General features: G+C 40.5%; 1 protein-coding gene across 1 annotated transcript in view; it reads right to left on the bottom strand.

Annotated features, from left to right (window-relative positions):
- Positions 1-26,809, bottom strand: part of UPF2 (UPF2 regulator of nonsense mediated mRNA decay) — a 123,096-nt gene that overhangs the window by 86,798 nt on the left and 9,489 nt on the right. The window contains exons 3-4 of the mRNA XM_024253821.3: positions 22,465-23,244; positions 7,444-7,604 (exon numbers count right to left, since the gene is read on the bottom strand). Coding sequence (XP_024109589.1) covers positions 7,444-7,604; positions 22,465-23,244 — 941 coding nt within the window. The remainder of the gene's footprint in view (positions 1-7,443; positions 7,605-22,464; positions 23,245-26,809) is intronic.

The following is a 26,809-nucleotide window of genomic DNA, read 5'->3' on the forward strand; positions in this document are numbered from 1 at the left end:
TAGGACACTAAACCCATACACCAAAAAGAAAAACACTGACATATTTACAACTTCCATTTAATGAAAAGTATAAACAAAAGCAAAAAACAAACTAGAAGACAAAATTGACAATATTCAAAGAATACATCCACAATATATAGAGCATAGTATAATAAATATATTTGGTGTTTGTCCTTGGTTCCTGGCAGACCTCCTAAAACCCTTGGAATTTCCTGAGTGAAAGGAATGTATTTTGTTATTCATAACAAGCTTTTTGATCCTACCTCAGCTGATGCTAATGGGGTGACTTAGGGTGGAGTCTCTGGATAGTCTCAGGATGGAGCCAGTCACCAGAAAGACCAAGTGATTACAAGATTAGAACTTTCAGCCCCACTCACCCACCCATCTATGAAGCAGAGTCCTTGCCAGACACCAACTTGGCTGGCACCTTGATCTTAGACTTCCCAGACTCCAGACAGGAGGAATAAGTTTCTGTTGTTCATAAGTTGCCCGGTCTAGGGTATTTTGTTACAACAGCCTGAAAAGACTAAGACAACTATGTAATATTAATCAGGTGTTAAAAGGAATGAGATGTATCTACAAGAACTGACTCAGAAAGCTCTCAAAATAATAATTGAAACAATAAAGGAAATCATGCAAAATATCTCACCTAAGTTAATGAAGCTAGAGATATCTGATTATATATACTTTGTGGAAAAAAGTAAAGTCTGGACACATTACTATCAAGCTGTTAAGAGTGGTTAACTTGGAGAATGTAACGCATCTGACAGTAGACTTTCACTTTTTAATCTATAATATGCATAAATATTTTGTGTATCTAAAAAATAATGTAAATCATAAAAAAGAAATTCAACTTTTGAGAGGTAAAAATACTACCAAATCAAAAGTAATAAAAAATAGGAATATCACAGGCACAGGACAAGAGAAAAACAGAGGAGTGATAGTTGCAATGCATATAAAAAATATAATTTCCGTCAGCCGGGCACAGTGGCTCACGCCTGTAATCCCAGCACTTTGGGAGGCTGAGGCGGGTGGATAACGAGGTCAGGAGATGGAGACCATCCTGGCTAACACGGCGAAACCCCGTCTCTACTAAAAATACAAAAAATTAGCCGGCCGTGGTGGTGGGCGCCTGTAGTCCCAGCTACTCAGGAGACTGAGGCAGGAGAATGGCGTGAACCCGGGAAGCAGAACTTGCAGTGAGCTGTGAACGCGCCACTGCACTCCAGCCTGGGCAACACAGCAAGGCTCTGTCTCAAAGTAATAATAATAATAATAATAATAATTTCCTTAATATACAAAGTGCTTTTTTTTTCTCTCTGATATGGAGTCTCGCTCTGTCACCCAGGCTGGAGTGCAATCTCAGCTCACTGCAACCTCCGCCTCCTGGGTTCAAGCAATTCCCTCACTTCAGCCTCCCAAGTAGCTGGCATTACAGGCGTGCTCCACAATACCCGGCTAATTTTTGTATTTTTAGTAGAGATGGGGTTTCACCATGTTGGCCAGGCTGGTCTAGAACTCCTGACCTCAAGTGATCCACTCACCTCAGCCTCTCAAAGTGCTTTTATAAATCAATTTTTTAAAAAGATACAGGGGAAAAAGGACAGGGGGTGGGGGTATAAAAGATTCAAATAGGAATTTCACAGGGAAAATAATACATTTATAAAACAGCCAATAAACTTAAAGATGCTAAAACCTGACTTCAAATTTAAAAATTAAGAACTGCAATGTGGTAAGAGTGTAAAGAAACAGTCATTCTCGGGCCAGGCACAGTGGCTCACACCTGTAATCCTAGCACTTTGGGAGGCCGAAGTGGGCAGATCACGAGGTCAGGAGATTGAGACCATCCCGGCTAACATAGTGAAACCCTATCTCTACTAAAAATACAAAAAATTAGCCAGGCATGGTGACACATGCCTGTAGTCCCAGCTGCTCAGGAGGCTGAGGCAGGAGAATCGCTTGAACCCAGGAGGCAGAGCTTGCAGTGAGTTTAGATCGCACCACTGTACTCCAGCCTGGGTGACAGAGCAAGACACCATCTCGAAAAAAAAAAAAAGAAAAAAAAAAAAAAAGAAACAGTCATTCTCATATACTTAGTGGCATGTAAATTTTTTTAAGTTTAAGTTCCAAGATACATGTGCAGAAGGTGCAGGTTTGTTACATAGGTATACATGTTCCATGGTGGTTTGCTGCACTTACCAACCCGTCACCTAGGTTTTAAGTCCCGCATGCATTAGGTATTTGTCCTAATGCTCTCCCTCCCCTTATCCTCAACCTCCCAACAGGCCCCAGTGTGTATTGTTCCCCTCCCTGTGTCCATGTGTTCTCACTGTTCAACTCCCACTCACGAGTGAGAACATGTGGTATGTGGTTTTTTTCCTATGTTAGTTTGCTGAGAATGATGGCTTCCAGCTTCATCCATGTCCCTGCAAAGGACATGAACTCACTCTTTTTTATGGCTGCATAGTATTCCGTGGTGTATATGTACCACATTTTCTCTATCTAGTCTATTATTGACGGGCATTTGGGTTGCTATAAATTTCTTTAATAGAAAATATGGCATCATATATTGAAACTTAAAATGCATATATCCTTTTAACCCAAGAATTCTACTTGTAGGAATGTACCCTGTAAATACTAGCACACATACAGAAAGAAGCAGGTTCAGAGATTTTGTTACAGCACCGACAATAACAGCTAAAAGCCAGAAATATTAAGTGTTAATCAACAGAGGACAAGTAAATTACAGAACAACCATACAACACGATATTACTATGTAGCAATTAAAAATAATTAGATGGCACTAATGTATTAAAATGAAAAAAAATCTAAGACATGTGATTAACTGGAAAAAGTGGCTATAGAATAAAGGATATTCTGATCACTGGACAATGTAAGCCTCTTCTGGACAAGATGAAGTACTATATCAGTGACCCAAAATAACTAAAGATTCAAGCAAACAATATTAAAACAATGATTTTCAAACACTGGACATCAGGCAGTATAGGAAAATAATCCGATAGAGAGCAGACAAAAAACTCAGCTCTACAATTGCCCCAGCTTACTTCATAAAGAGATTTTTCCAGGCTGTGGCCAAGTAAGAGAGAAGCCAGGCAGTCTTCCTGAGTTGAGGATGAGAGCTGAGGGTCTGGTAATACTCTACCCAAGGCAGGTAGAGTTCCCAGGACACAGTACCAGAGAGGAGAAACCAGCACAAAGACAGACTTCAAAAGATTTGCAGAGTCTCCTTGAACATTCAGCTGAGTACTGATCAGTTCCTATGTATACGGAAACAAAGTGTTCACCTGAGTACTGATCAGCCTCTATGTCTGAGGAAACTAGGTGAGACTGGGAAAATAACTACTGAAAAGAATTAAGACTCACAGAGAGGCTCATGGGACCAGGAACAGTCTGTATACCCACGAGGCTGACTGGAAGAATCTTCTATGACTCTACTTTATCAGAAAGAGTCCAGAAAGATACTGCCTTAATATTAGGAAAAATTAGCCTTAGATTAAAGGCTGCTCTGGTACCTCCTAACAAAGCATCCTTTCAAAGATGAAACTGTTTCCAAGTAACTTAACTGCACCCCAGGATGACACTTAATGATATTTGTAAGAATACAAAAATATCCAGGACACATCCAATAAAACATGAGCAGGCAGCCAAAGAAGTAGAAAAATGACCAGACATGCAAAGGAGGTCAAGCAACTGTAATCAACTGAAACCAACTCGGAAATCACACAGATGACAAGATTTGTAGACAAGGACTTTAAAACACTTATTGCAACTGTATTTCATATGTTCAACAAGCTAGAAGATTGAACATGTGAGATACAAAGAAAGTATGACAAGATATAGAGATAAAAAACGACTTCTCTAAATGGAATTAAGTTATTAGACCCCGTAGAAGAAAAGATTAGTGAACTTGAAGACGTAACAACACAAACTATCCAAAAGGAAAGGCAGGAAAAAATAATGAAGAACAAAAAGGACAGGACATCAATGAACTGTGGGACAACTGAACAACCTAAAATATTTGTAATTGAGTCCCTATAGGAGAGGTGACGAAGGAGGAAAAGAAAACACAATTGAAAAATAAAGGTCAAGATTTTCCTAATTTGATGGTAACTATGCACCCATAGATCCAAGAAGTTCAAGGAACCTGAAGTACAAGAAACGAAGAAAACCATACCAAGCTACACCATAACTAAGTTGCTTGAAATCAGCGATAATGAAAAAATTTTAAAACAATGAGAGAAAAAAATATAGATTATATAAATAAGAACAAAGGTAAGAAAGGTAGGAGCATTCTTGATGGAACAATGCAAGCTAGAAGACAGAGAAGTAACATCTTTAAAGTACTGAAAGAAAAAAAAAAAACTCTCGCCCTTAACTTCTATGTCTGAAAAAAAAATTTTTTTTAAGAGATAGAGTCTCACTCTGTCACCCAGGCTGGAGTGCCTGGTGTGATTATTATCTAACTGTAACCTTGAACATCTGGGCTCATGCAATCTTCCCACCTCAGCCTCCCAAGTAGCTAGGACTACCGGTTTGTGCCACATGACTGGCTAAATTTGTTTTATTTTTTAAAATTTTTTGTAGAGACAGGGTCTCGCTATGTTACCCAGGCTAGTCTCAAACTCGCCTCAAGCAATCCTCTGCCTTGGCCTCCCAAAGCCCTGGTATTACAGGCATAAGCCACCACGCCTGGCCAAGAAGATCTTTTAAAAACAATGACAGGGCTGGGCACAGTGGCTCATGCCTGTAATCCCAGCACTTTGGGAGGCTGAAGCAGGCAGATCACTTGAGCTCAAAAGTTCAAGACCAGCCTGACCAACATGGTGAAACCCCATCTCTACTAAAAATGCAAAAATTAGCCGGGCTTGGTGGCGCATATCTGTAGTCCCAGTTATTGCTTGGGAGGCTGAGGCACAAGAACTGCTTAAACCTGGGACGCAGAGGTTGCAGTGAGCCGAGACTGCACCATCGCATTCCAGCCTGTCTCCAAAAATAAAAATAAAAATAAAAACAATGACAGAATTTTTTCAAGGTCTATTAATTCTGGAAAATGTCTAAAAATACATTTAAAGTCATGACAGGGTGCAGTGGCTCACGCCTGTAATCCCAGCACTTTGGGAGGCTGAGACGGGCAGATCACCTGAGGTTGGGAGTTCGAGACCAGCCTGACCAACGTGGAGAACCCTGTCTCTACTAAAAATACAAAATTAGCCGGGTGTAGTGGCACATGCCTGTAATCCCAGCTACTCGGGAGGCTGAGGCAGGAGAACTGCTTGAACCTGAGAGGCAGAGGTTGCAGTGAGCTGAGATCGCGCCTTTGCACTCCAGCCTGGGCAACAAGAGCGAAACTCTGTCTCAAAAATAATAATAATAATAATAATAATAATTCATTTAAAGTCATTTAAAATGAAAAGAAAAATTAGCTTAAATTTCAGTATGACAATTAGAGAAAAAGGGTAAAGAAACCAACTAAATCAATACCCAAGTATGCTAATTTTTTTTTTTTTTTTTGAGACAGAGTCTCGCCCAGGCTGGAGTGCAATGGCGCAATCTTGGCTCTCTGCAACCTCCGCCTCCTGGGTTCAAGCGATTCTCCTGCCTCAGCCTCCTGAGTAGCTGGGATTACAGGCGCACATCACCATGCCCAACTAACTTTTGTATCTTTAGTAGAGACACGGTTTCACCATGTTGGCCAGGCTGGTCTCGAACTCCTGACCTCGTGATCTGCCCGACTTGGCCTCCCAAAGTGCTGGGATTAGACGCGTGAGCCACCGCGCCCAGCCATATGCTAAATATTATAAAGAGATTTTGGTTCTAAAATATCTTAACAAATATACTGAGAAAGTTCTGAGAAACAAGCCAGGGTCAACCAAAACACAAATTCTATGATGAAACTTTTTTAAAACATTTAAAAAGTTTGGCCAGGCGCAGTGGCTCACGCCTGTAATCCCAGCACTTTGGGAGGCCAAGGCGGGCAGATCATGAGGTCAGGAGATCGAGATCATCCTGGCTAACACGGTGAAACCCCGTCTCTACTAAAAACACAAAAACTTAGGCGGGCGTGGTGGCGGGCACCTGTAGTCCCAGCTATTCGGGAGGCTGAGGCAGAAGAATGGCCTGAACCTGGGAGGCGGAGCTTACAGTGAGCGGAGACCGCGCCACTGCACTCCAGCCTGGGCAACAGAGCAAGACTCCATCAAAAAAAAAAAAAAACATATTTAGAAAGTTTGAGAATGAGTTTTGAGATACTGAATAGGAGGCTGGGTGCAGTGGCTCACACCTATAATCTCAGCACTTTGGGAGGCCAAGGCAGGAGGACTGCTTGAGCTAAGGAGTTTGAGACCAGCCTGAGAAACATGGTAAAACTTTGTCTCTCATTAGCCAGACATGGTAGTGCATACCTGCAGTCCCAGCTACTTCGGAGAATGACGCAGGAGAATCATTTAAGCCCAAGAGGCAGAGGCTGCAGTGAGCCGAGATTGTGCCACTGCACTCCAGCCTGAGCGACAGAGCAAGGCTCTGTCTCAAAAAAAAAAAGTGTAAGAATTATGTACATTATTACATATAAATATAATAAATGCATTCACAGTATATAATAGGTATTTCTTACTGAGGATATTAAATATAAATTTTTCTTTAATTATAAAAGGATATTTTACAAATACTTCACCCTTAAATTTTTTTTTTTTTGAGACAGGGTCTCGCTCTGTCATCCAGGCTGGAGTGCAGTGGCACATCTCGGCTCACTGCAACTTTTGCCTGCCAGGTTCACGCAATTCTCCCGCCTCAGCCTCCTAAGTAGCTGGGACTACAGGCACGTGCCACCACACCCAGCTAATTTTTCTATTTTTAGTAGAGATGGCGTTTCAATGTTGGTCAGGCTGGTCTTGAACTCCTGACCTTGTGATCCTCCCGCCTTGGCCTTCCAAAGTGCTGGGATTACAGGCATGAGCCACTGCACCTGGCCACCCTTAAGATTTCTAAGTAAACAGAATTGCCAGGCAATTCAAAGATATCTATCTATTACACAAGAACCTGAATGAACTCATCATATTACCATATGAGTTAATTATTATTTTCTATGTCCAGAGACTCTTCCATTCAGGGATCATTTCAAATAGCTTTTCAAGGTTATCAACAGGTTTTAATACCATTTCTTTATTTAAAAAAAATTTTTTTAAATAGAAATGGGGTCTCACTATGTTGCCCAGGCTGCTGTCAAACTCCTGGTCTCAAGCGATCCTCTTACCTTGGATTCCCAAAGTGTTGAGGTTACAGGCATGAGCCACCATGCTTGGCCCATTTTGAAAATGTTGAAGCCATTTTAAAAACTTAAATTCTCAATACTGCACATCTGACAAGCCTAAAGGTAAGTGACAGTGCTTATAGAAAACACAATGTTTGTCTTTAAGGATATCTTACCTTCTGGTGTTGGTTTGTCTTGAGGAAGATCTGGCATATTTTCATCCAAAAGGTCTGCTAAGGATTGAGAATTTGCCAGCAGCTTCTGGTAAGACATAGCAAATTCCTCATACTGTTTATGTCTATCTTCACTGAGCTCCCCTTTAGAATGTAGAATGCGCCTATAAACAAATGAAATCATCTGACAGTCTTATCAAAATAGATGTGATCACAAATCGTTATATATGGGAAACATTCCATAATTTGATTTTCTCATATAAATTTAGTATAATCTTCATTTTTATTTAACATTTGAATCTAATATTTTCAAAATGTATCTGAAATGTATAATCAAATTCACCTGAACATTTAAATTTTAACACTGGTTCCTCAAAGACTATGAAGCATGCTTGCTGAAATACAATATTTAACAATATATATCTAAATAATTTTAAATTATTCAGTATTTTATTACAGTCACACTCTTCTCAGATACAGTTAACCAAAACTAGCACAACTACACAAGCCAATTTTCAAAAGCAACAGGTTATACAAAGAATCAATTATTCTTAAACCTCCATGATTTGAATCAGAAATATCATATTTAACAATATATCACAAAATAATCAAAAATTATTTGGTTTTTTATTACTGTCATACTCCCCTCAGACATACAGAGCTAACCAAAAATATTTAACACAACTACACAACTCAGTTTTCAAAACCAACAGATTTTGAATAGGTTCAAAAGCAACAGAATCAGTTATCCTTAAACTTCCATAATGATTTGAATCAAGATTATCTTTTGAAAAAGCCCACAATCTTCCCCACAGCCAATTCTCAATCTACTGTGCAAGTACTGGTTATTTATCCAGGTAACAAATACTGAGAAGTCTACTTACTCAGGCCAGCCCTTATCAAGGAACTAAGGACATAACCACTCTTCTACTTTGCAAGAATACACCAATAAGCCCCTAACTACAAATGCAAAACTACTGAAAACACCAAAATGTACAGAGTAAAAGTCTTATTATATTCCTATAAATCACTGAGACTTATATAGCTGGATCCAATTTTTTACATACAAAATATCCATGTGGTACTATAATATTTGAAATTTATAAACCATAATGCAAATACATTGTGTTTCAAAAAGTCAATTATAAATTATAAATAGTTATTTTTACAAGTAATACTTAGAAGTTTTTTATTTCTTGTTATTTGCGTTGTCTTATGAACAGTGAAGAAAACGAGGCTTTCTGTAATGCCATCTTCCATCTTCCAAAAGTTACAGAGAAAAAGGCAGAAAAATAATGCCTATACTTATTCTTCCCAGATTATTTGAAACAATGTCAAAACTTTCCCATTTTACCCTATTTCTACTCACATAAGCTTTTGTTTAAGTACTATAACAATTCAGCCGGGCATGGTGACTCACGCCTATAATCCCAGCACTCTGGGAGGAGGAGGCAGGCAGATCACCTGAGGTCAGGAGTTTGAGACCAGCCTGGTCAACATGGCAAAACCTCGTCTCTACTAAAAATACAAAAATTAGCCAGGTGCAGTGGCGGGCGCCTGTAATCCCAGTTACTCAGGAAGCCAAGGCAGAAGAATCGCTTGAACCTGGGAGGCGGAGGTTGCAGTGAGCTGAGATGGTGCCATTGCACTCCAGCCTGGGTGACAGAGCCAGACTCTTGTCTCATAAATAAATAAATAAATAAATACTATAACAATTCAAGTAACAATATTTTCAATTTTCCGAATATTAGTTCCCATTACAAATCCATCAGTGCATAGATTCATGAAATCCAGTTACTTCCTCTTTTCAAATCTGGTCTATTAGGGTCTAAAATGAGAAATTTCATTTTCTTATGATTTAAATATACATTAGGTATCATTCTACCAACACATTAGTAAAATGTTGAAATAGTTTAACCATAATAATCCAGGCTAAAAAGTGCTTCTCTAAAACTATTGTCATTAGAGAGCATGTTTCCCCCTCTTCAAACATGTGTTTCAGACTACTGTTACAAACACAAACAACATTTTTTCAGTAATTTTGCGAATGAATTTTAAAAATTAAAACAAAAACCCATATCATTTTAACATATTCATACCTATGAAAGACACAACATTAGCACTCTGAATGAGCTTATTAAAACTTTTAATCAGAAGTTCTAATAGAACTCATCTTGGAAATGAAAAGTCATTAAAAAAAATTTTTTTAAATTTACTTTTATTTTTCGTAGAGACAGGAGTCTGGCTATGTTGGCCAAGCTGGTCTCAAACTCCTGGCCTCAAGCAATCCTCCCACCTCAAACTCCCAAAATGTTGGGATTACAGGTGTGAGCCACACACTCGGCCAAAATTAAATAAAATACTCAAATAAGTAATGCTCAGAAGTAGGTTACTTAGGCTGGGCACGGTGGCTCACACCTGTAATCCCAGAACTTTGGAAGGCCGAGGTGGGAGGATCACAAGGTCAGGAGTTTGAGACCAGCCTGGCCAATATGGCAAAACCCTGTCTCTACTAAAAATACAAAAATTAGCTGGGTGTGGTGGCAGGTGCCTGTAATCCCAGCTACTTGGGAGGCTGAGGCAGGAGAATCACTTGAACCTGGGAGGCAGAGGTTGCAGTGAGCCAAGATTGCACCACTGCACTCCAGCCTGGGCGACAGAGCGAGACTGTCTAAAAAAAAAAAAGAAAAAGAAGTAAGTTACTTAAAAATATCTGCAATGTAGGGCCGGGCACGGTGATTCATGCCTATAATCCCAGCACTTTGGGAGGCCGAGGCAGGCGGATCACCTGAGGTGAGGAGTTCAAGATCACCCTGGCCAACATGGTGAAAACTCGTCTCTACAAAAACATAAAAATTAGCTGGGCACGATGGTGGGTGCCTGTAATCCTAGCTCCTTGGGAGGCTGAGGCAGGAGAATCATTTGAACTCAGGAGGCTGAGGTTGCAGTGAGCTGAGATTGCACCACTGCACTCCAGCCTGGGCAACAGAGCGAGACTCCATCTCGGAAAAAAAAAAAAATCTGCAATGTATTAAGAAAAATGTTAACAGGTAAAAATTGAAGAGTTTATTCCATGGCACTTTAGTTTGAAAAAAAATTAAAGAACAAAAACTGAAGAGTTTATTCTGAAGCAAATTATATTAAAGGGATAATAATGGTTCTAAGAGATTTCAAAACCCCTAATGACAATTACTATGCAACATTATTTCATATTTGAAATCAGAAAATATATCTCAGAATAACATAACCCAAAACTTTATTTCTCCTAACAAGTTCTGACATTCTGGTCATCCAAAGAACAAACATCCCGTCCATTGAGATACATAATAATCACACTAAGGATTTCCAACATATAAGCAGTAGCAAGGTGATGACTACCTTATGAAAACAAAAATGAACTGTCCTTTACCTCACTTTCACATGTGGATTTGCCTGTGACTTTGCGCTGAGTCCGTTAAAAGTGATTTCATTCTATGATGGTTCCCTGAGTCTGCTTTCCAGTTCCTCTCCAGTCCTGCTGGAACCAAACTAAAACTTTAAAGCTTCACTGATACGCCTTACCCTCCCCTTGATTCCATGATCAAATGCATTAACAGCACTAACTTACCTAACTAATGAGTGTGTACTTAAGTTACCATTCAGTGAGAATAGTCCTCAAGAAAAGTTTAGATTTTGGGTTTTGTTTGTTCATTTTATAGCTCCATAAGCCTTTTACTCCCATTTTTTTTAATATTATTATACTTTAAGTTCTGGGATACATGTGCAAAACGTGCAGGTTTGTTACATAGGTATACACGTACCACGGTGGTTTGCTGCACCCATCAACCTGTCATCTACATTAGGCATTTCTCCTAATGTTATCCCTCCCCTAGCCCTCCAACCCCCAGATTTTTTCTTTTGTTTTGTTTTGTTTTTAATGATATCTTATACTGAGCCCTCGGTTAGCAGGACAGAATACCAATTAATACAATATGACTTCTGTTATATATAAAATTGACATATGTAGCCATATATCCTTTCTTTGACATCTAAGTAATACACATTTACTGAACTGACTAAATCCACAGCATGCAGTAAGACAATATACAGACGAAGCAGAGAAACAACTCATTATAGTGCCTGAACATTTAAAAACCCAAGGATCAGCCAGGCACAGTGGCTAAAGCCTGTTATCCTAGCACTTTAGGAGGCCAAGGAGGGCGGACTGCTTGAGCCAACAAGTCCGAGACCAACCTGGGCAGCATGGTGAAACTCCATCTCTACAAAAAATACAAAAATTGGCCAGGTGCTATGGCTCACACCTGTAATCCCAGCACTTTGGGAGGTTGAGACAGGTGGACCACGAAGTCAGGAGTTCAAGATCAGCCTGACCAACATGGTGAAACTCCATCTCTACAAAAAATACAAAAATTGGCCAGGTGCTATGGCTCACACCTGTAATCCCAGCACTTTGGGAGGCTGAGGCGGGTGGACCACGAAGTCAGGAGTTCAAGATCAGCCTGACCAACATGGTGAAACTCCATCTCTACAAAAAAATACAAAAATTGGCCAGGTGCTATGGCTCACACCTGTAATCCCAGCACTTTGGGAGGCTGAGGCGGGTGGACCACGAAGTCAGGAGTTCAAGATCAGCCTGACCAACATGGTGAAACTCCATCTCTGCTAAAAATACAAAAATTAGCCAGGCATGGTGGCATGCACCTGTAATCCCAGCTACTCAGGAGGCTGAGGCAGGAGAATCACTTGAATCCGGGAGGCGAAGGTTGCAGTGAGCCAAGATCGCACCACTGCACTCTAGCCTGGGGGACAGAGCAAGACTCCGTCTCAAAAACAAAAAAAACAAAAATCAGTTGGATGCAGTGGTGGGCACCTACAGTCCTAGCTACTCAGGAGGTTGAGGTGGGAGGATCACCTGAACCCAGGAGGTCGAGGCTGCAGTAAGCCATGACTGTGCCACTGTGCTGCAGCCTGGGTGACAGAGTGAGACCCTGCCTCAAAAAATAAATGAATAAATAAATAAACCCAAGGATCATTTAGAAATTCTAATGAAATTAAACATGTTTAAATGTAGGTACTAAAAATGTCAGGGTATTTTTTGTAACTTTATGAAACTCATAGGAAAAGGTTTTCAGTTTAATTGTTTTTGAAAACCCATGTGAGGGAACTAAATATTACACAACACATCTGACCAACAAGTATCTCTGCTTTACATCAATGTTATCAAAAAACATGACCAAAATTTCTCATGTGAATTCCATGGGAATGTATCACTGAAAATATAACCAAAATCAAGCTGAAAATATGATCTCATCACATATTTTAATTATTGCCTTTTTAGAAATACATCAATTACATAAAGCTGAATTTAAGCCATTCTTTTGAGAATGTCATAAAGTAGAGGTCAGCAAACTTTTTCTGTAAAGGGCCAAACAATACATATTTCAGTCTCTGCAGACCATTTGGTCTTTGATGAAACTACTCAACTCTGCTAACGTAACACAAAAGCTGCCACAGACAATATGTAAACAAATGAGGGTGACTATAATAAAAATTTTATTTATGAACACTGAAATTTGAACTTCAAATCATTTTCATGCTTCCCAAAACATTCTACTTTTGACTATTTTTCAACCATTTAAAAAAGTAAAAACCATTCTTAGGTGACAGGCTGTAGAAAAACTAGTCATAGGCTTAATCTGGCCCACAAGCCATAGTTCGCCAATGCCTGTCACACTACTACATGTCTTATAAATTAGTGCATTCCCTCCTGCAGTATCATTGCATACTAGAGAGGTACTTGTCCCCTTTTACAGATATAAACAGTAAGTAATGAGAACAAAATTAATGCCAACTCTTACGCTTTGTTATAAAAATACAAAAAAAAATTGCCCTCCTTTCTGCAACATACGTGAGACATCACTGTCCAGAAGAATCTCTAAAATACGTCAGTCCTTGATTTTATGGAGTGTTTCTTTTGTTTTGTTTTTGAGATGGATTCTCACTCTGCTGCCCAGGCTGGAGTGTAGTGGCGCAATCTCGGCTCACTGCAACCTCCGCCTCCTAGGTTCAAGCAATTCTCCCTGCCTCAGCCTCCCACATAGCTGGGATTACAGGAGCCTGCCACCATACCCGGCTAATTTTTGTATTTTTAGTAGAGACGGGGTTTTGCCACGTTGGCCAGGCTGGCCTCAAACTCCTGACCTCAGGTGATCTGCCCACCTCAGCCTCCCAAAGTGCTGGGATTACAGGCATGAGCCACCATGCCCAGTTGAATGTTTTTTATATTACTAATTTAATATTATAAAACCAACCAAAAAAACCAGTCAATTTTTGAGTCAAGCATTATACATCATAAATAAGAAAATTCATTAATGCCTAAAAAATTCTAATATTAAGAGAACTTTTTTCTTCTTTTCCATTTTTTCATTTTTATTATTGACTTTTTAATATTTCCTTCATTTTATTAATTTTTGCTTCGTATTATCCTAAAAAATAAATTTTTATTTTTTTAAATTTTTTTGAGACGGAGTTTCGCTCTGTCACCCAGGCTGGAGTGCAATGGCATGATCTTGGCTCACCGCAACCTCTGCCTCCCGGGTTCAAGCCATTCTCCTGCCTCAGCCTCCTGAGTAGCTGGGATTACAGGCATGCGCCACTACGCCCGGCTAATTTTTTATTTTTAGTAGAGACGGGGTTTCTCCATGTTGGTCAGGCTGGTCTCGAATTCCCGACCTCAGGTGATCCGCCAGCCTCAGCCAAGCTACTAAAGTTTAAGAAGTTTAACATAAAAATGTATAAAATCGTAAAAAGACAGAAAGAGAAATTCTCATTCAAATGTCTTTCAGAAAGGTCAGGCAGGCAATCTATTAATAAAAGCTAACTAACATTTACTAAATACTTACAATGTGCCAGACACTGTTATTAAGTGCTTTTACACATATGAATTCACTACATGATTCACATTTACCTCAGCGTTACAGAACTATTGTTATGCCCATTTTACAGATGGGAAAACTGAAGTGCAGAGATGCTAGGCAACTTGACCAAGATTGCAGAATGTGCAAATGACAGTGCTCTATCTAGCTCCAGAGTCCACGCTCTGAAATATTGGACTATGCTGCCTTTCAAATTATAATTATCCACTTTGTACGTTATAGTGAAGTTAAAATGTCTCTCAAACACGTCCATGAAGGCAAGCCTTCACCACAGAACTGCTTATTTTATTTCCTCTTTTGGGTCCCTCTCTCGTTTGGATTTGACTTGGTAAATACTGAGCGGCTAACATATACACTGTACACTTCAAAAACAAGTGCTAAATGTAAATATGGATGGATATTAAATAATTGTGAAAAGTACAGTATGAAGTGGAAGAAAAGAACCTGACTGTATCACTCACTTTCCATGTTATATTGGGCAAGTCCTTTAATACCTTTGTTTTACCATCTTCAAAGTATAGGCATTTATATAATATAGGTACTGTTAGGATCAATTAAGATCACATAGGCCAGGTATGGTGCTCATGCCTGTAATCTCAGCACTTTGGGAGGCCGAAGCGGGAAGATAACTTGAGCCCAAGATATCAAGAGCAGCCTGGCCAACATAATGAAACCAAGTCTCTACAAAAAAAAAAATTTTTTTTTAATTAGCCAGGTGTGGTGGTGCATACCTGTGGTCTCAGCGACTTGGGAGGCTGAGGTGGGAGATATCGAGGCTGCAGTGAGCTATGACTGCGCCATGATACTCCAGCCTGGGTGACAGAGCAAGATCCTGTCTCAAAAAAAAGGATCATATGTGTGATTTATTATGTTAATGTAAAATGGTATTTTCATGAGAAAAAAAGTGCCAAAGCCTAATATAGGAAAGGCAAGAACTTCAATGCCAAATTCTATTAATCATTAGCCAAATTAAAAAGGAAAATAGTCTTGACAAACATACAGAACATTCATTTTAACTTTGCCCTTGTGCAGTCATACAAAATTATATATAACACATGGACATAATCTTTAAAAGAATGATCATGAAGAAGATCCCAGAAAAACTGCTGGGTTTTATATCTCCTCCAGCGTTCTGTCAAATTTTAATAAAAATTGGCCTTAGAATTATCTTAGATTTTCTTGGCTGGACGCGGTGGCTCACGTCTGTAATCCCAGCACTTTGGGAGGCCAAGGCGGGCTGATCACTTGAGGTCAGGAGACCAACCTGGCCAACATGGTGAAACCCTGTCTCTGCTAAATATACAAAAATTAGTCGAGTGTGGTGGCAGGTGCGTGTAGTCCCAGCTACTCAGAAGGCTGAGGCAGGAGAATCACTTGAACCCAGGAGGTGGAAGTTGCAGTGAGCCAGGGTCGTGCCACTGCACTCCAGCCTGGGTGACAGAGCGAGACTCCAGCACAGTGGCTCACGTCTGTAATCCTACCACTTTGGGAGGCCGAGGAGGGCAGATTGCATGAGCTCAGGAGTTCGAGACCAGCCTGGGCAACACGGTGAAATCCTGTCTCTTCTAAAACATAAAAAATTAGCTAGGCGTGGCGGCATGTGCCTGTGGTCCCAGCTACTTGGGAGGCTGAGGCAGGAGAATTGCTTGAACCTGGGAGGCGGAGGTTGCAGTGAGCTGAGATCATGCCACTGCACTCCAGCCTGGAGACAGAGGGAGACTCCATCTCAAAAAAAAAAAAAAAAAAAAAAAAAAAAAATTATCTTAGATTTTCTTTTGGTTTCATTTTAGAATTAATTTGTTTATGGATGTCTCATAATCTTATAAAAAGACTCTAGAACATAGCAAAGCAAAACTGTACCCATTAAAATGGGTACTACTACAGCAAAGTCATTTAAACACAATTAGAATATCTAGGAGATAATTTTAGAGCTCTTAGAACATTACAGCTATAACACTAAATCTAAAGTACAGAGAAGTAACATCTTAATTGTGCTTAAATACTACCACTTAATTAAACAACCTACCTGTGAAGCAAGGTACAACTCACCTGGAAGGAAAGTGAAAGTAAAAGCAGTACCATTTCATTATTGGCTGATGTGTTTTTAAGTTTCAGTATCAGTCAATAATGCCTCAAGAATTAGCATTCATAAAAGAAACTTCTGACTTTTTTTTTTAACAACAGGCAGACGAAAAAGTCTGCATTCTACTTAAATGTTTTTTCCTGAACTTTGTCAACTCACTGCTGTTAGACTAAGCCTGCAATCATGAGGGTACTAAGTCAGGGGTGCTGAAGAGAAACTTGTTACCACTTCCACCAATTAGGGAGAAAAAAAGGAATAAAGATATTTTGAGATTATTCAAACAAGAATTCTGGCCTACTACCTGAATTCATGATTTCACTATACAGAAAGAAACAAATTCTGTAACATAATTGAGTTATAGCCATGAAAATTAAATCATTTCTTCATCCAATTAAATGCCCAAAATATACTAACAGGACCTCTACAATATTTCAAAGTACAAAGCATTTCAAAGCATACAAAGAGCACTTAACATTATAAAAGGCAAAACTCACCGAGAAAGTAAGGCTATTAATTCCAAATAGGCAAACACTACTGGATGACATTTTTAAATTTATAATAATTATAACTCACCAAGTCAATCACTTAACCAAAATGTATAACAAAAAATAATATTCTGCTGGGTGTGGTGGATCACACCTGTAATCCCAGCACTTTGGGAGGCCAAGGCGGGCAGATCACGAGGTCAAGAGATAGAGACCATCCTGGCCAACATGGTGAAACCCCCTCTCCACTAAAAAAAAAAAAAAAAAAAAAAATACATAATTAAAATTAGCTGGGCGTGGTGGTGCATGCCTGTAATCCCAGTTACTCGGGAGGCTGAGGCAAGGGAATCGGTTGAACCCGGGAGGTGGAGGTTGTGATAAGCTGAGACCGTGCCACTGCACTCCAGCCTGGGCGGCAGAGCAAGATTCCATCTAAAAAAAAAAAAAGATATTGGCCAAGCACAGAGGCTCATGCCTGTAATCCCACCACTGTGGGAGGCCCAGGCAGGCGGGCGGCTTGAGCTCAGGAGTTTGGGACCATCCTGGGCAACATGGAGAAATCCCGTCTCCACCAAAAATACAAAAAATTAGGCAAGTGTGGTGGCTCGTGCCTATGGTCCCAGCTACTCAGGAGGCTGATGGAGGAGGATTGCTTGAGCCAGGAGGTGGAAGCTGCAGTGAGCACTTCAGCCTGTCACTGCACTTCAGCCTGGGTGACAGAGTGAGACCTTGTCTCAAAAAAACAAAATAAAATAATAAAAGATATTGAATAAAAGGCTTAAAGAAATTTAACTACGTAGGAATCTTAAATATCAGCTAGCTTAGTTTTCTTGCTTTATCACACCTCAGCGAAACCTTACTGGAAGAACTATTGCCCATTATTTAGTCCTATGACGTAGAAAAACCTCAAAACACCTACTAGATGAGAAGTGCAGTGGCTCACACTTGTAAACCCAGAAGTTTGGGAGGCCATGGCAGGAGGATTGCCTGAACCCAGGAGTTCGAGGCAAGCCTGGACAACAGTGTGAGACCATATCTCTATGTTTACAAAAATTTTTTTAAAGGTTGGGATGGGGGCGGGCACAGTGGCTGATGCTTATAATCCCAGCACTTTGGGAGGCCAAGGCAGGCAGATCATCTGAGGTCAGGCGTTCTAGACCAGCCTGGGCAACATGGCAAAACTCCGTCTCTACTAAAAATACAAAAATTAGCTGGGTGTGGTGGCATGTGCCTGTAGTCCCAGCTGCTCAGGAGGCTGAGGTAGGAGAATTGCTTGAACCCAGGAGGTGGAGGTTGCAGCGAGCCGAGATCACGCCACTGTACTCCAGCCTGGGCAACACAGTGAAACCCTGTCTCAAAAAATTTATTTATTTATTTATTTATTAATTAAAGGTGGGGTGGCACCGAGCACAGCGGCTCACACCTATAATCCTAACACTTTGGGAGGCCAGGCGGGAGGATCGCTTGACCCCAGAAGTTTGAGATCAGCCTGAGCAACATAGGGAGCTCCCTCTCTGTAAAAAAATTAAAAAATTAACCAGGCATGGTAGCACATGCCTGTAGTCTCGGCTACTTGAGAGCCTGAGGTAGGAGGATCCCTTAAGCCCCAGGAGGTCAAGGCTACGCTGAGCCATGATCACACAACTGCACTCTAGCCCAGGTAAGAGGGAGACCCTGTCACACACACACACACAAAAAAAAAATTAAAAAAAAAAAAAAAACAACACAGCTACTGGATAATGACTGGGAGGGACAAAATGATCATTTTAGCAGAACACCATAATGTACCCTCGCAGAAGGTAGGAAACTATCATTAGGCCAAGTAGGGATTGTGCACTAATCCATTCCTCACGTCTTTTTCACTCAGTCACGTATCTGCATCTTCTCTATAGTGGCTGCTCAAGTTGAAGCTATCCTAAGGCATGAGTGATTTATTAAGCCATATGCCAATTATTTTCTACATGGTGATTAAGATTCTCACATCCTCAAATCATTACATCTAAATGAGCAAAGTCTCCCATCATAAAAAGGCCGTGATGGCTGGGCACGGTGGCTGACACCTGTAATCCCAACACTCTGGGAGGCCGAGGTGGGCAGATCACCTGAGGTCAGGAGTTTGAGACCGGCCTGGCCAACATGGCGAAACCCCATCTCTACTAATAATGCAAAAATTAGCTGGGTGTAGCGGCGCAGGCCTGTAATCCTAGCTACTTGGGAATCTGAGGTAGAAGAATTGCTTCAACCCGGGAGGCAAAGGTTGCAGTGAGCCAAGATCATGACACTGCATTCCAGCCTCGGAGACAGAGCAAGACTCCATCTCTAAATAAATAAATAAATAAATAAATAAATAAATAGGCTGTGACCATACTAAGGTCAGTTTACACTACGTAAGTAAACTTCTCAAATAACTGTGGATTAATAGTTCTGTATCAAATGGATAAAAGTTTCTAAGGAAAGGCCACAAAGCTGTATTCTTAACTACATCCTTTTCAAATTTTTATCAATGACTTGAATAATAAAATAGAAAAGCTGCTTATCAAAGCTGAATGTGACCAGAAGATAAGCACTATTCAGTTTTTGTTTCGAGACAGGGTCTCTCTCTGTTGCCCAGGCTAGAGTGCAGTGGTGCGATCATGGCTTACTGCAGTCTCGACTTTCCAGGCTCAACTGATCCTCCCACCTCAGCCCCCAAGTAGCTGAGACTACAAGCGCATGCCACCACACCCAGCTAATTTTTATATTTTTTGTAGCAATGGGGTTTCAGCATGTTGCCCAGGCTAGTCTCAAACTCCTGGGCTCAAGCGATCCTTCTGCCTCAGCCTCCCAAAGTGCTGACATTACAGGCGTGAGCCACTGCACCCAGCCAGTACTATTAATAATACACATGTATTCAATATCCAAAGCTTTCATAAAGCTAAAATAATATACCAAAAACATCTAAATAAAGTTTAACAGAGATAAGCAAGTACACATTTAGGCTTTAAAAATTGTATTTCACTAGTTTAAGGTGAAGAAGAAGTAGCTTGTCAGCAGTTCATATGAGAAATAAAGCTTTAGTGCAAATAAGTTTAACAAAAACCAAAAGAACAACAAGGTAGCTATAAAAACTAAGGCAATTTTAGGTCACAGATAGAAAAGAATGCATCCAAAACACGTATCCTAAGAGTAGTGAAGTGTCTGGAAATCATGGAGCAAACTGAAATAACTGGAGGTTATTTATTTAACATGGAGAAGAGAAAAGGGAAACATCACGGCAGTCTGAATATCTGAGATACTGTCATGGGAATAAAAGTGGACACATATGTCCTCTACCGGTGTTCCTCAAACCATCTGTGGTAAAGGGCCACCTTTCCTTCCCCAACCATTGGACACTTCTGTAAAAATACAGTAAGAATACCATGACCACTGAAAATTCCTATAAACTTTATTTTATTTTATTTTTTTAGGACGAAGTCTCGCTCTTGTCCCCCAGGCTGGAGTGCAATGGCACAATCTCGGCTCACTGCAACCTCCGCCTCCCGGGTTCAAGTGATTCTCCTGCCTTAGTCCCCCACAAGTAGCTGGGATTATAGGGGCCTGCCACCATGCCCGGCTAATTTTTGTATTTTTAGTAGAGACGGGGTTTCACCATGTTGGCTAGGCTTGTCTAGAACTCCTGACCTCAGGTGATCCACCCGCCTTGGCCTCCCAAAGTGCTGGGATTACAGGTGTGAGCCACCGTGCCCAGCCTGAAAATTCCTATAATAATTTCTAAATGCTCACTCTCACTTTCTGTGTTTCATTAAATTGTGAACAGGTTAAAAGTTCATAGATTTCCTACTTCAAGTACCTGTATTCCATCCAGACCAGAAAAAAGAATCAAATCAAAGGGAACCATTTTGTGGCAAGTTAAATTTCCACCTGATGTAACAAAGAATTTCTAGCCCATAAGTGTTTGGCACCAACAGTACAATGGCACCGAGAGAACTGAGCTCCTTTGGGAAGTATTCAGAGGAAAAATAATCTTATCTGTTAGATAATCTATAAAATGTATTCCTACTTTGGAAAGGCGAATGGATTGGATTAAAACATCGTAGAATCTCTCCGCTCTCCAAGATTCTGAGTCCAATCAAAAGCAAATACACACACATACACCCTCAAAGTAGCCAAGAACTAATCAATCATTAGCATACTATTAGCATATTCACAAATCAGTTATGATGTATTAGGTAGAATGTATGAGCAAAGGACTATGAAATTCACAAAGCATATGGAAATCATAATTAAGCCCTAAGTAAGTGAGAAGTATGAATAAAGCACCACCATAATCCTTTTTAGTCCATTACTGATGGTACAAGTACACTCTCAGGTTGCCTCTTCAAAGTTTAAACCAGTCCTCGCAAATCAAAACACAAAACAAGGATAAGCCTTTTCCTTTTTCCTAAAAGAACTACTGATAACACCACTGCCATTTTAAATTCTCACCTCTGAGTGACCTTAGCCACAAAGATGTAACCACACAGTCTCCACCTTGAGCCTGCCCTAACTGTACTACTGGCATACACTATTCCTGTTCAATCTTCAGGTCAATCATCTTCTAGTGGTAACTACTTAAACCACTCCTCCCCTACCACAGACTTATGAAACTAGAAAAGGATCTCCTCCTACACAAATTTCTGATCAACAGTAATTTCAGATTCTCAACCATGCAATATAACTAGTTGTAGAAATATTAAAATAGTTTAATACTCAGCCACGTGCTATGGCTATTACCTCTTTTCTATACTCCCTCAGCCCCCCTCCAAATCCATCCTCCATAGAAATTGACCTAATGCCCAGCAACTCCATCAACTTCTAGCTTCTTGTTGCTCCTCAGGTACAAATACTACACAGTAGTCTACAATACCTTGTAACAATTAAAATTGGCCCCAAAGTCAGGTCTTTTCACCAATTACCACAGGCACAGTACATTCCTCCTTTAGAATTTTAAATGAATGCCCCCAGGAAGAAGACTCCTACAAATGAGTTTTGTAGTTGCATTTAAGAAATTTTTTCACAGCTAATTTTGTGCATTATTTCCCAAAACTCTAATCTGAAATACCACTGGTAATTAATGACTCATTTTAAGAGCAACAGTGACATAAAGAACTTAAAATACAAAACAATGAAAGCAAACCTGTTGTAGAGAGAACGTTAAAGCACACAGAAAAATATTAGCAGGTAAGTTTAAGTGACAGAAAAGGAAAATTTACCCCTCAATTATTAAGAAGTGTTTAAAATCACAGAAAGAATACACATCCACAAAGCGAAAATCACCATCTACTTGGCAGATTTTTTTTAAATCAGCAACAAAATCTATTGTAGACTCACATTAAAACATGAGTACTCAGACTGTTCTACTTTGAAATTTTCCTGGAATGTTAAGAAATCACCTGTAAGGAGCCCTTTTCCATAAGTTCTTTCAGTGGCATGAAGACTTTAAACATTTTTAAGTATGAGCTCCAAAATAAATTCTCAACTCTGAGAAACATTTGAAAATCACCTGTTTTGTCTCTCAGTATTCTGGAGCTCCCTGTGGTCCCTTTTCAGGTGTTTGGTCAAAGATGTAAAGTACTCTTTTAAAAGATTCTGGAAGGGCTGTTGTTTCTCTGGACTAATTATCTCACTAGGAGGAAAACTCAAATTAAACTTCTCTGCAGCACTCTTTACTTTCCTTGGTACAAGTCCAGCAATATCATCTCCACAATGTCGACAGAAACTAATCACTACAGAGACATGAGTGTGGGACTCCCGATCAGCATTAATAATATTTTTTAGCTGTTCATAGATTAAGGAAAGACCTTCCTTGTCAGTGAAAATCCCAACTATTGTCAATTCTGCAATAAAACGCAAATCTGTTCTTAACTTGGTGATGTTAGGTGTTTTCTCCTCTTTCCTTGCTTCAAAATGTTTCTTCCAGACCTGAAGAAGTGATGGGGCAAAGTCAGCATAACGCTGGTGAAAGAGAGAGCAGAGGTGCACAGCACAGTTCACATCAGAGATTTTTAGTTTTGCTTCCACGATAGAAGCTACAGCTTCTGCAATGTATTTGCTTAAATTTAGGCCATTAAAATCATGGGACAAGGAGTCTCTCTGTTGTTCCGTAATAGTTTTTAGTTTCTTGACAAAAGCAGTATTTTTCTTCAAACTTGAGTCAAGGCGGCTAAAGAAGTTTTCCTCTGGCCGGCTGTCTGGAGCATTTTGGTTTTTGCTACGAAGTTCCTTTCTTAAATGATGTCGTTCCCAAGCTTCCTGATGAAGCTGAACGGATTCTTCTTTTTCTCTATATAAAAACAAACAAATAAATAAAATACTCTCTATATTTTGAAGCATTATACACAAATCCCCTAAGAGTAAAAAGCCAATGAAAAAAATTATCTAAGTATAACAATCTACAAGATTCAAAAGGCCTTTCACTACTTTTAAAGACATTTTACTGGCCGGGCATGGTGGTTCATGCCTGTAATCCCAGCACTTTGGGAGGCCAAAGCAGACAGATCACCTGAGGTCAGGAGTTCAAGGTCAGCCTGGCCAATATGGCGAAACCCCACCTCTACTAAAAATACAAAAATTAGCTGGGCGTGATGGCGCTCAGCTGTAGTCCCAGCTACTCAGGAGGCTGAGGCACAATGCTTAAACCCAAGAGGCAGAGGTTGCAGTGAGCCAAGAACGGGCCACTGCACTCTAGCCTGGGTGACAGAGCAAGACTCAAAAAAAAAAAAAAAAAAACACATAAAGACATTTTACTAACGACTAACGATAACAAGTATTATCTTAATGAGAAGCCCAGTACTGTAGGTTGATAACAAATGTCGTAGAGCAGAGGATACTGACTAGATTAAAATTAAAAAACATTCTGCCAACTGGCAAGCTAACTAGGTAAGACATATAATGCTACTATGAAAAATATAGTATGTTTGGGAAGGATATAAAATGTGAAACAAATAAAAGCAATGGGCAAAGAGAAAAAAAACAATTATACACAAAGAATTATTTAAAGAATTAGCACTATAAGACCAGCTGTGGTGGCTCCCAGCACTTTGGGAGGCAGGTGGATCACCTGAGGTCAGGAGTTCGAGACCAGCTTGGCCAACATGGTGAAACTCCGTCCCTACTAAAAATACAAAAATCAGCCAGGCGTGGTGGTGGGCACCTGTAATCTCAGCTACTTGGGAGGCTGAGGCAGGAGAATTGCTTAAACCTGGGAGTCAGAGGCTGACGCTGCAGTAAGCCAAGATCTCGCAACTGCACTCCAACCTGGGCAACAGAGTGAGACTCTGTCTCAAAAAAAAAAAAAAAAAAAGAATTACACTATAAAAGAACGCATTAAAGATGTTTTGAGGCCCGGGCAGTGGCTCATGCCTGTAATCCCAGCACTTTGGGAGGCCAAGGCAGGCAGATCAGGAGGTCAGGAGATCGACACCATCCTGGCTAACATGGTGAAATGCCGTCTCTACTAAAAATAACAAAAAATTAGCAGGGCGTGGTCGCACGCTCCTGTAGTCCCAGCTACTCGCGAGGCTGAGGCAGGAGAATCGCTTGAATCCGGGAGGCGGAGGTTGCCATGAGCCAAGATCATGCCACTGCACTCCAACCTGTGCGACAGAGCAAGACTGTCTCAAAAAAAAAGGCCGGGTACGGTGGCTCACGCCTGTAATCCCAGCACTTTGGGAGGCCGAGGCGGGCAGATCACGAGGGCAGATCTGTTAGCCAGATCGAGACCATCTTGGCTAACACAGTGAAACCCCGTCTCTACTAAAAATACAAAAAATTAGCCGGGTGCAGTGGCGGGCGCCTGTAATCCCAGCTACTCAGGAGGCTGAGGCAGGAGAATGGCATGAACCCGGTAGGCAGAGCTTGCAGTGAGCCGAGATAGTGCCACTGCAGTCTGGCCTGGGCAAAAGAGCAAGACTCCGTCTCAAAAAAAAAAAAAGTTTTGCAACGTTAGATATTGTTTTTCCATACTCAGCACACTAGCCAAACCTTTAACAAAGTACCTTGCTAGGTTTGGGCTCTTAAAAATTCAAGTGATTTAGAAAATTTGGAAAGGAACCAGAAGACAACTATCAAATAAGAAACTTAATAAAAAGTTAGTAGACTTAGTTTATACTGAAAAGAATAACCAAAAACAAATATACCTGTTTTTTCACTAAAAAGACAGAACAAGTTTAAATTGAAGAAGTAATAAAATAGGCAGGAGTGAGGGGTGACAATCTGATTTTGAAGTTTATTGAAGTTTTTGAGATAACAAAATATATAACTTAAATCTCCACTTTGTGAAGCTGAGGTAGGAGGAGCCCAGGAATTAAGACCAGACTGGGCAACACAGTAAGACCCAATCTCTACAAAAAATTTTAAAAATCAGCTGGACATGGTGGCACATGCCTGTAGTCCCAGTTACTTGGGAGGCTGAGACAGGGGGATCGCTTGAGCCCAGGAGGTTGAAGCTGCAGTGAGTCATGATCACACCATAGCTCTCCAGCCTGGGTGACAGAGTGAGGCCCTGTCTCAAAAAATTATACACATATCTATAAATCTCTAAAAAAGTAGATTTTCATCTTTCTGAGATAATCACCCGAGTTACAAGATAATTATTTGATTTTTCCATTAAAAGCTACAATATATTAACAGAAAGGTGGCCTCTATCACTAAGAACATGGACAGCTGAGTATCTCTTTGAAGTCTCCCAGCAACACACAAATACAAAATGAGCAGTGAAAGTACATTTTAAGAAAGTATGTACAAGGCCGGGTGCCGTGGCTCACGCCTGTAATCCCAGCATTTTGGGAGGCCAAGATGGGTGGATCACCTGAGGTCAGGAGTTCGAGATCAGCCTGACCAACATGGAGAAACACTGTCTCTACCAAAAATACAAAAATTAGCCAGGCGTGGTGGCGCATGCCTGTAATCCCAGCTACTCGGGAGGCTGAGGCAGGAGAATGGCTTGAACCTGGGAGGCGGAGGTTACGGCGAGCCGAGATCACACCATTGCGTTCCAGCCTGGGCAACAAGAGTGAAACAACTCTGTCTCAAAAAAAAAAAAAAAAGAAAAAGAAAAGAAAATATGTACACACATTAAATAACTCAATTTTCAGCTGCACTGAAAACACTTTAAGATATATAACGGAGTTTTTATGGGTAAACGCTATGATGCTTTACAATACTCCAGGGAGAAAAAGTGGGTAATTACTGATGCTAGGTAGATGGGAGACTAGTTCACTATACTATTCTATTTTTGCATATATCTGAAATTTTCCCAGGAGCTCAGGAGTTCAAGACCAGCCTGGGCAACACAGCAAAACCCCATCTCTACAAAAAATACAAAAATTAGCCAAGTATGGTGGTATGCATCTGTAGTCCCAGCTACTCAAGAGGCTGAGGCGGGAGGATCGCTTGAGCCCAGAAGGCAGAGATCGCAGTGAGCCAAGACCAGGCCACTGCACTCCAGCCTGGGTGACAGAGCAAGACCCTGTCTCAAAAAAAAAAAAAAAAAGAATCTCTTAAGAATCATGGTTCTGAATATTCCAAAACTAGGCACTACTATAGCTTTGCAGACCTAAGGCTTCTGTTCTTTATTAAAAGAGGTCCTGGCCAGGGGTGGTGGCACGAGCCTGTAATGACAACTACTCAGGAGGCAGGAGGAATCACTTGAGCCCAGGAGTTGGAGACTGCAGTACGTTATGATGGAACCTGAGAATAGCCACTGCACTCCAGCCTGGGTAACAACAGCAATGCCCCCATCACCCCCCCAAAAAAGGGAAGAAAGTAGAAGTCCTAAAGAACAACTCTGAGAAGAAAGGCGGCTGTTCTAGAGATCTATACAAAATTGTGCTTGCAAAAAGCTTTTC

This window comes from Pongo abelii, chromosome 8 (assembly GCF_028885655.2).
Source record: "Pongo abelii isolate AG06213 chromosome 8, NHGRI_mPonAbe1-v2.0_pri, whole genome shotgun sequence".
Taxonomy (NCBI): Eukaryota; Metazoa; Chordata; class Mammalia; order Primates; family Hominidae; genus Pongo; species Pongo abelii.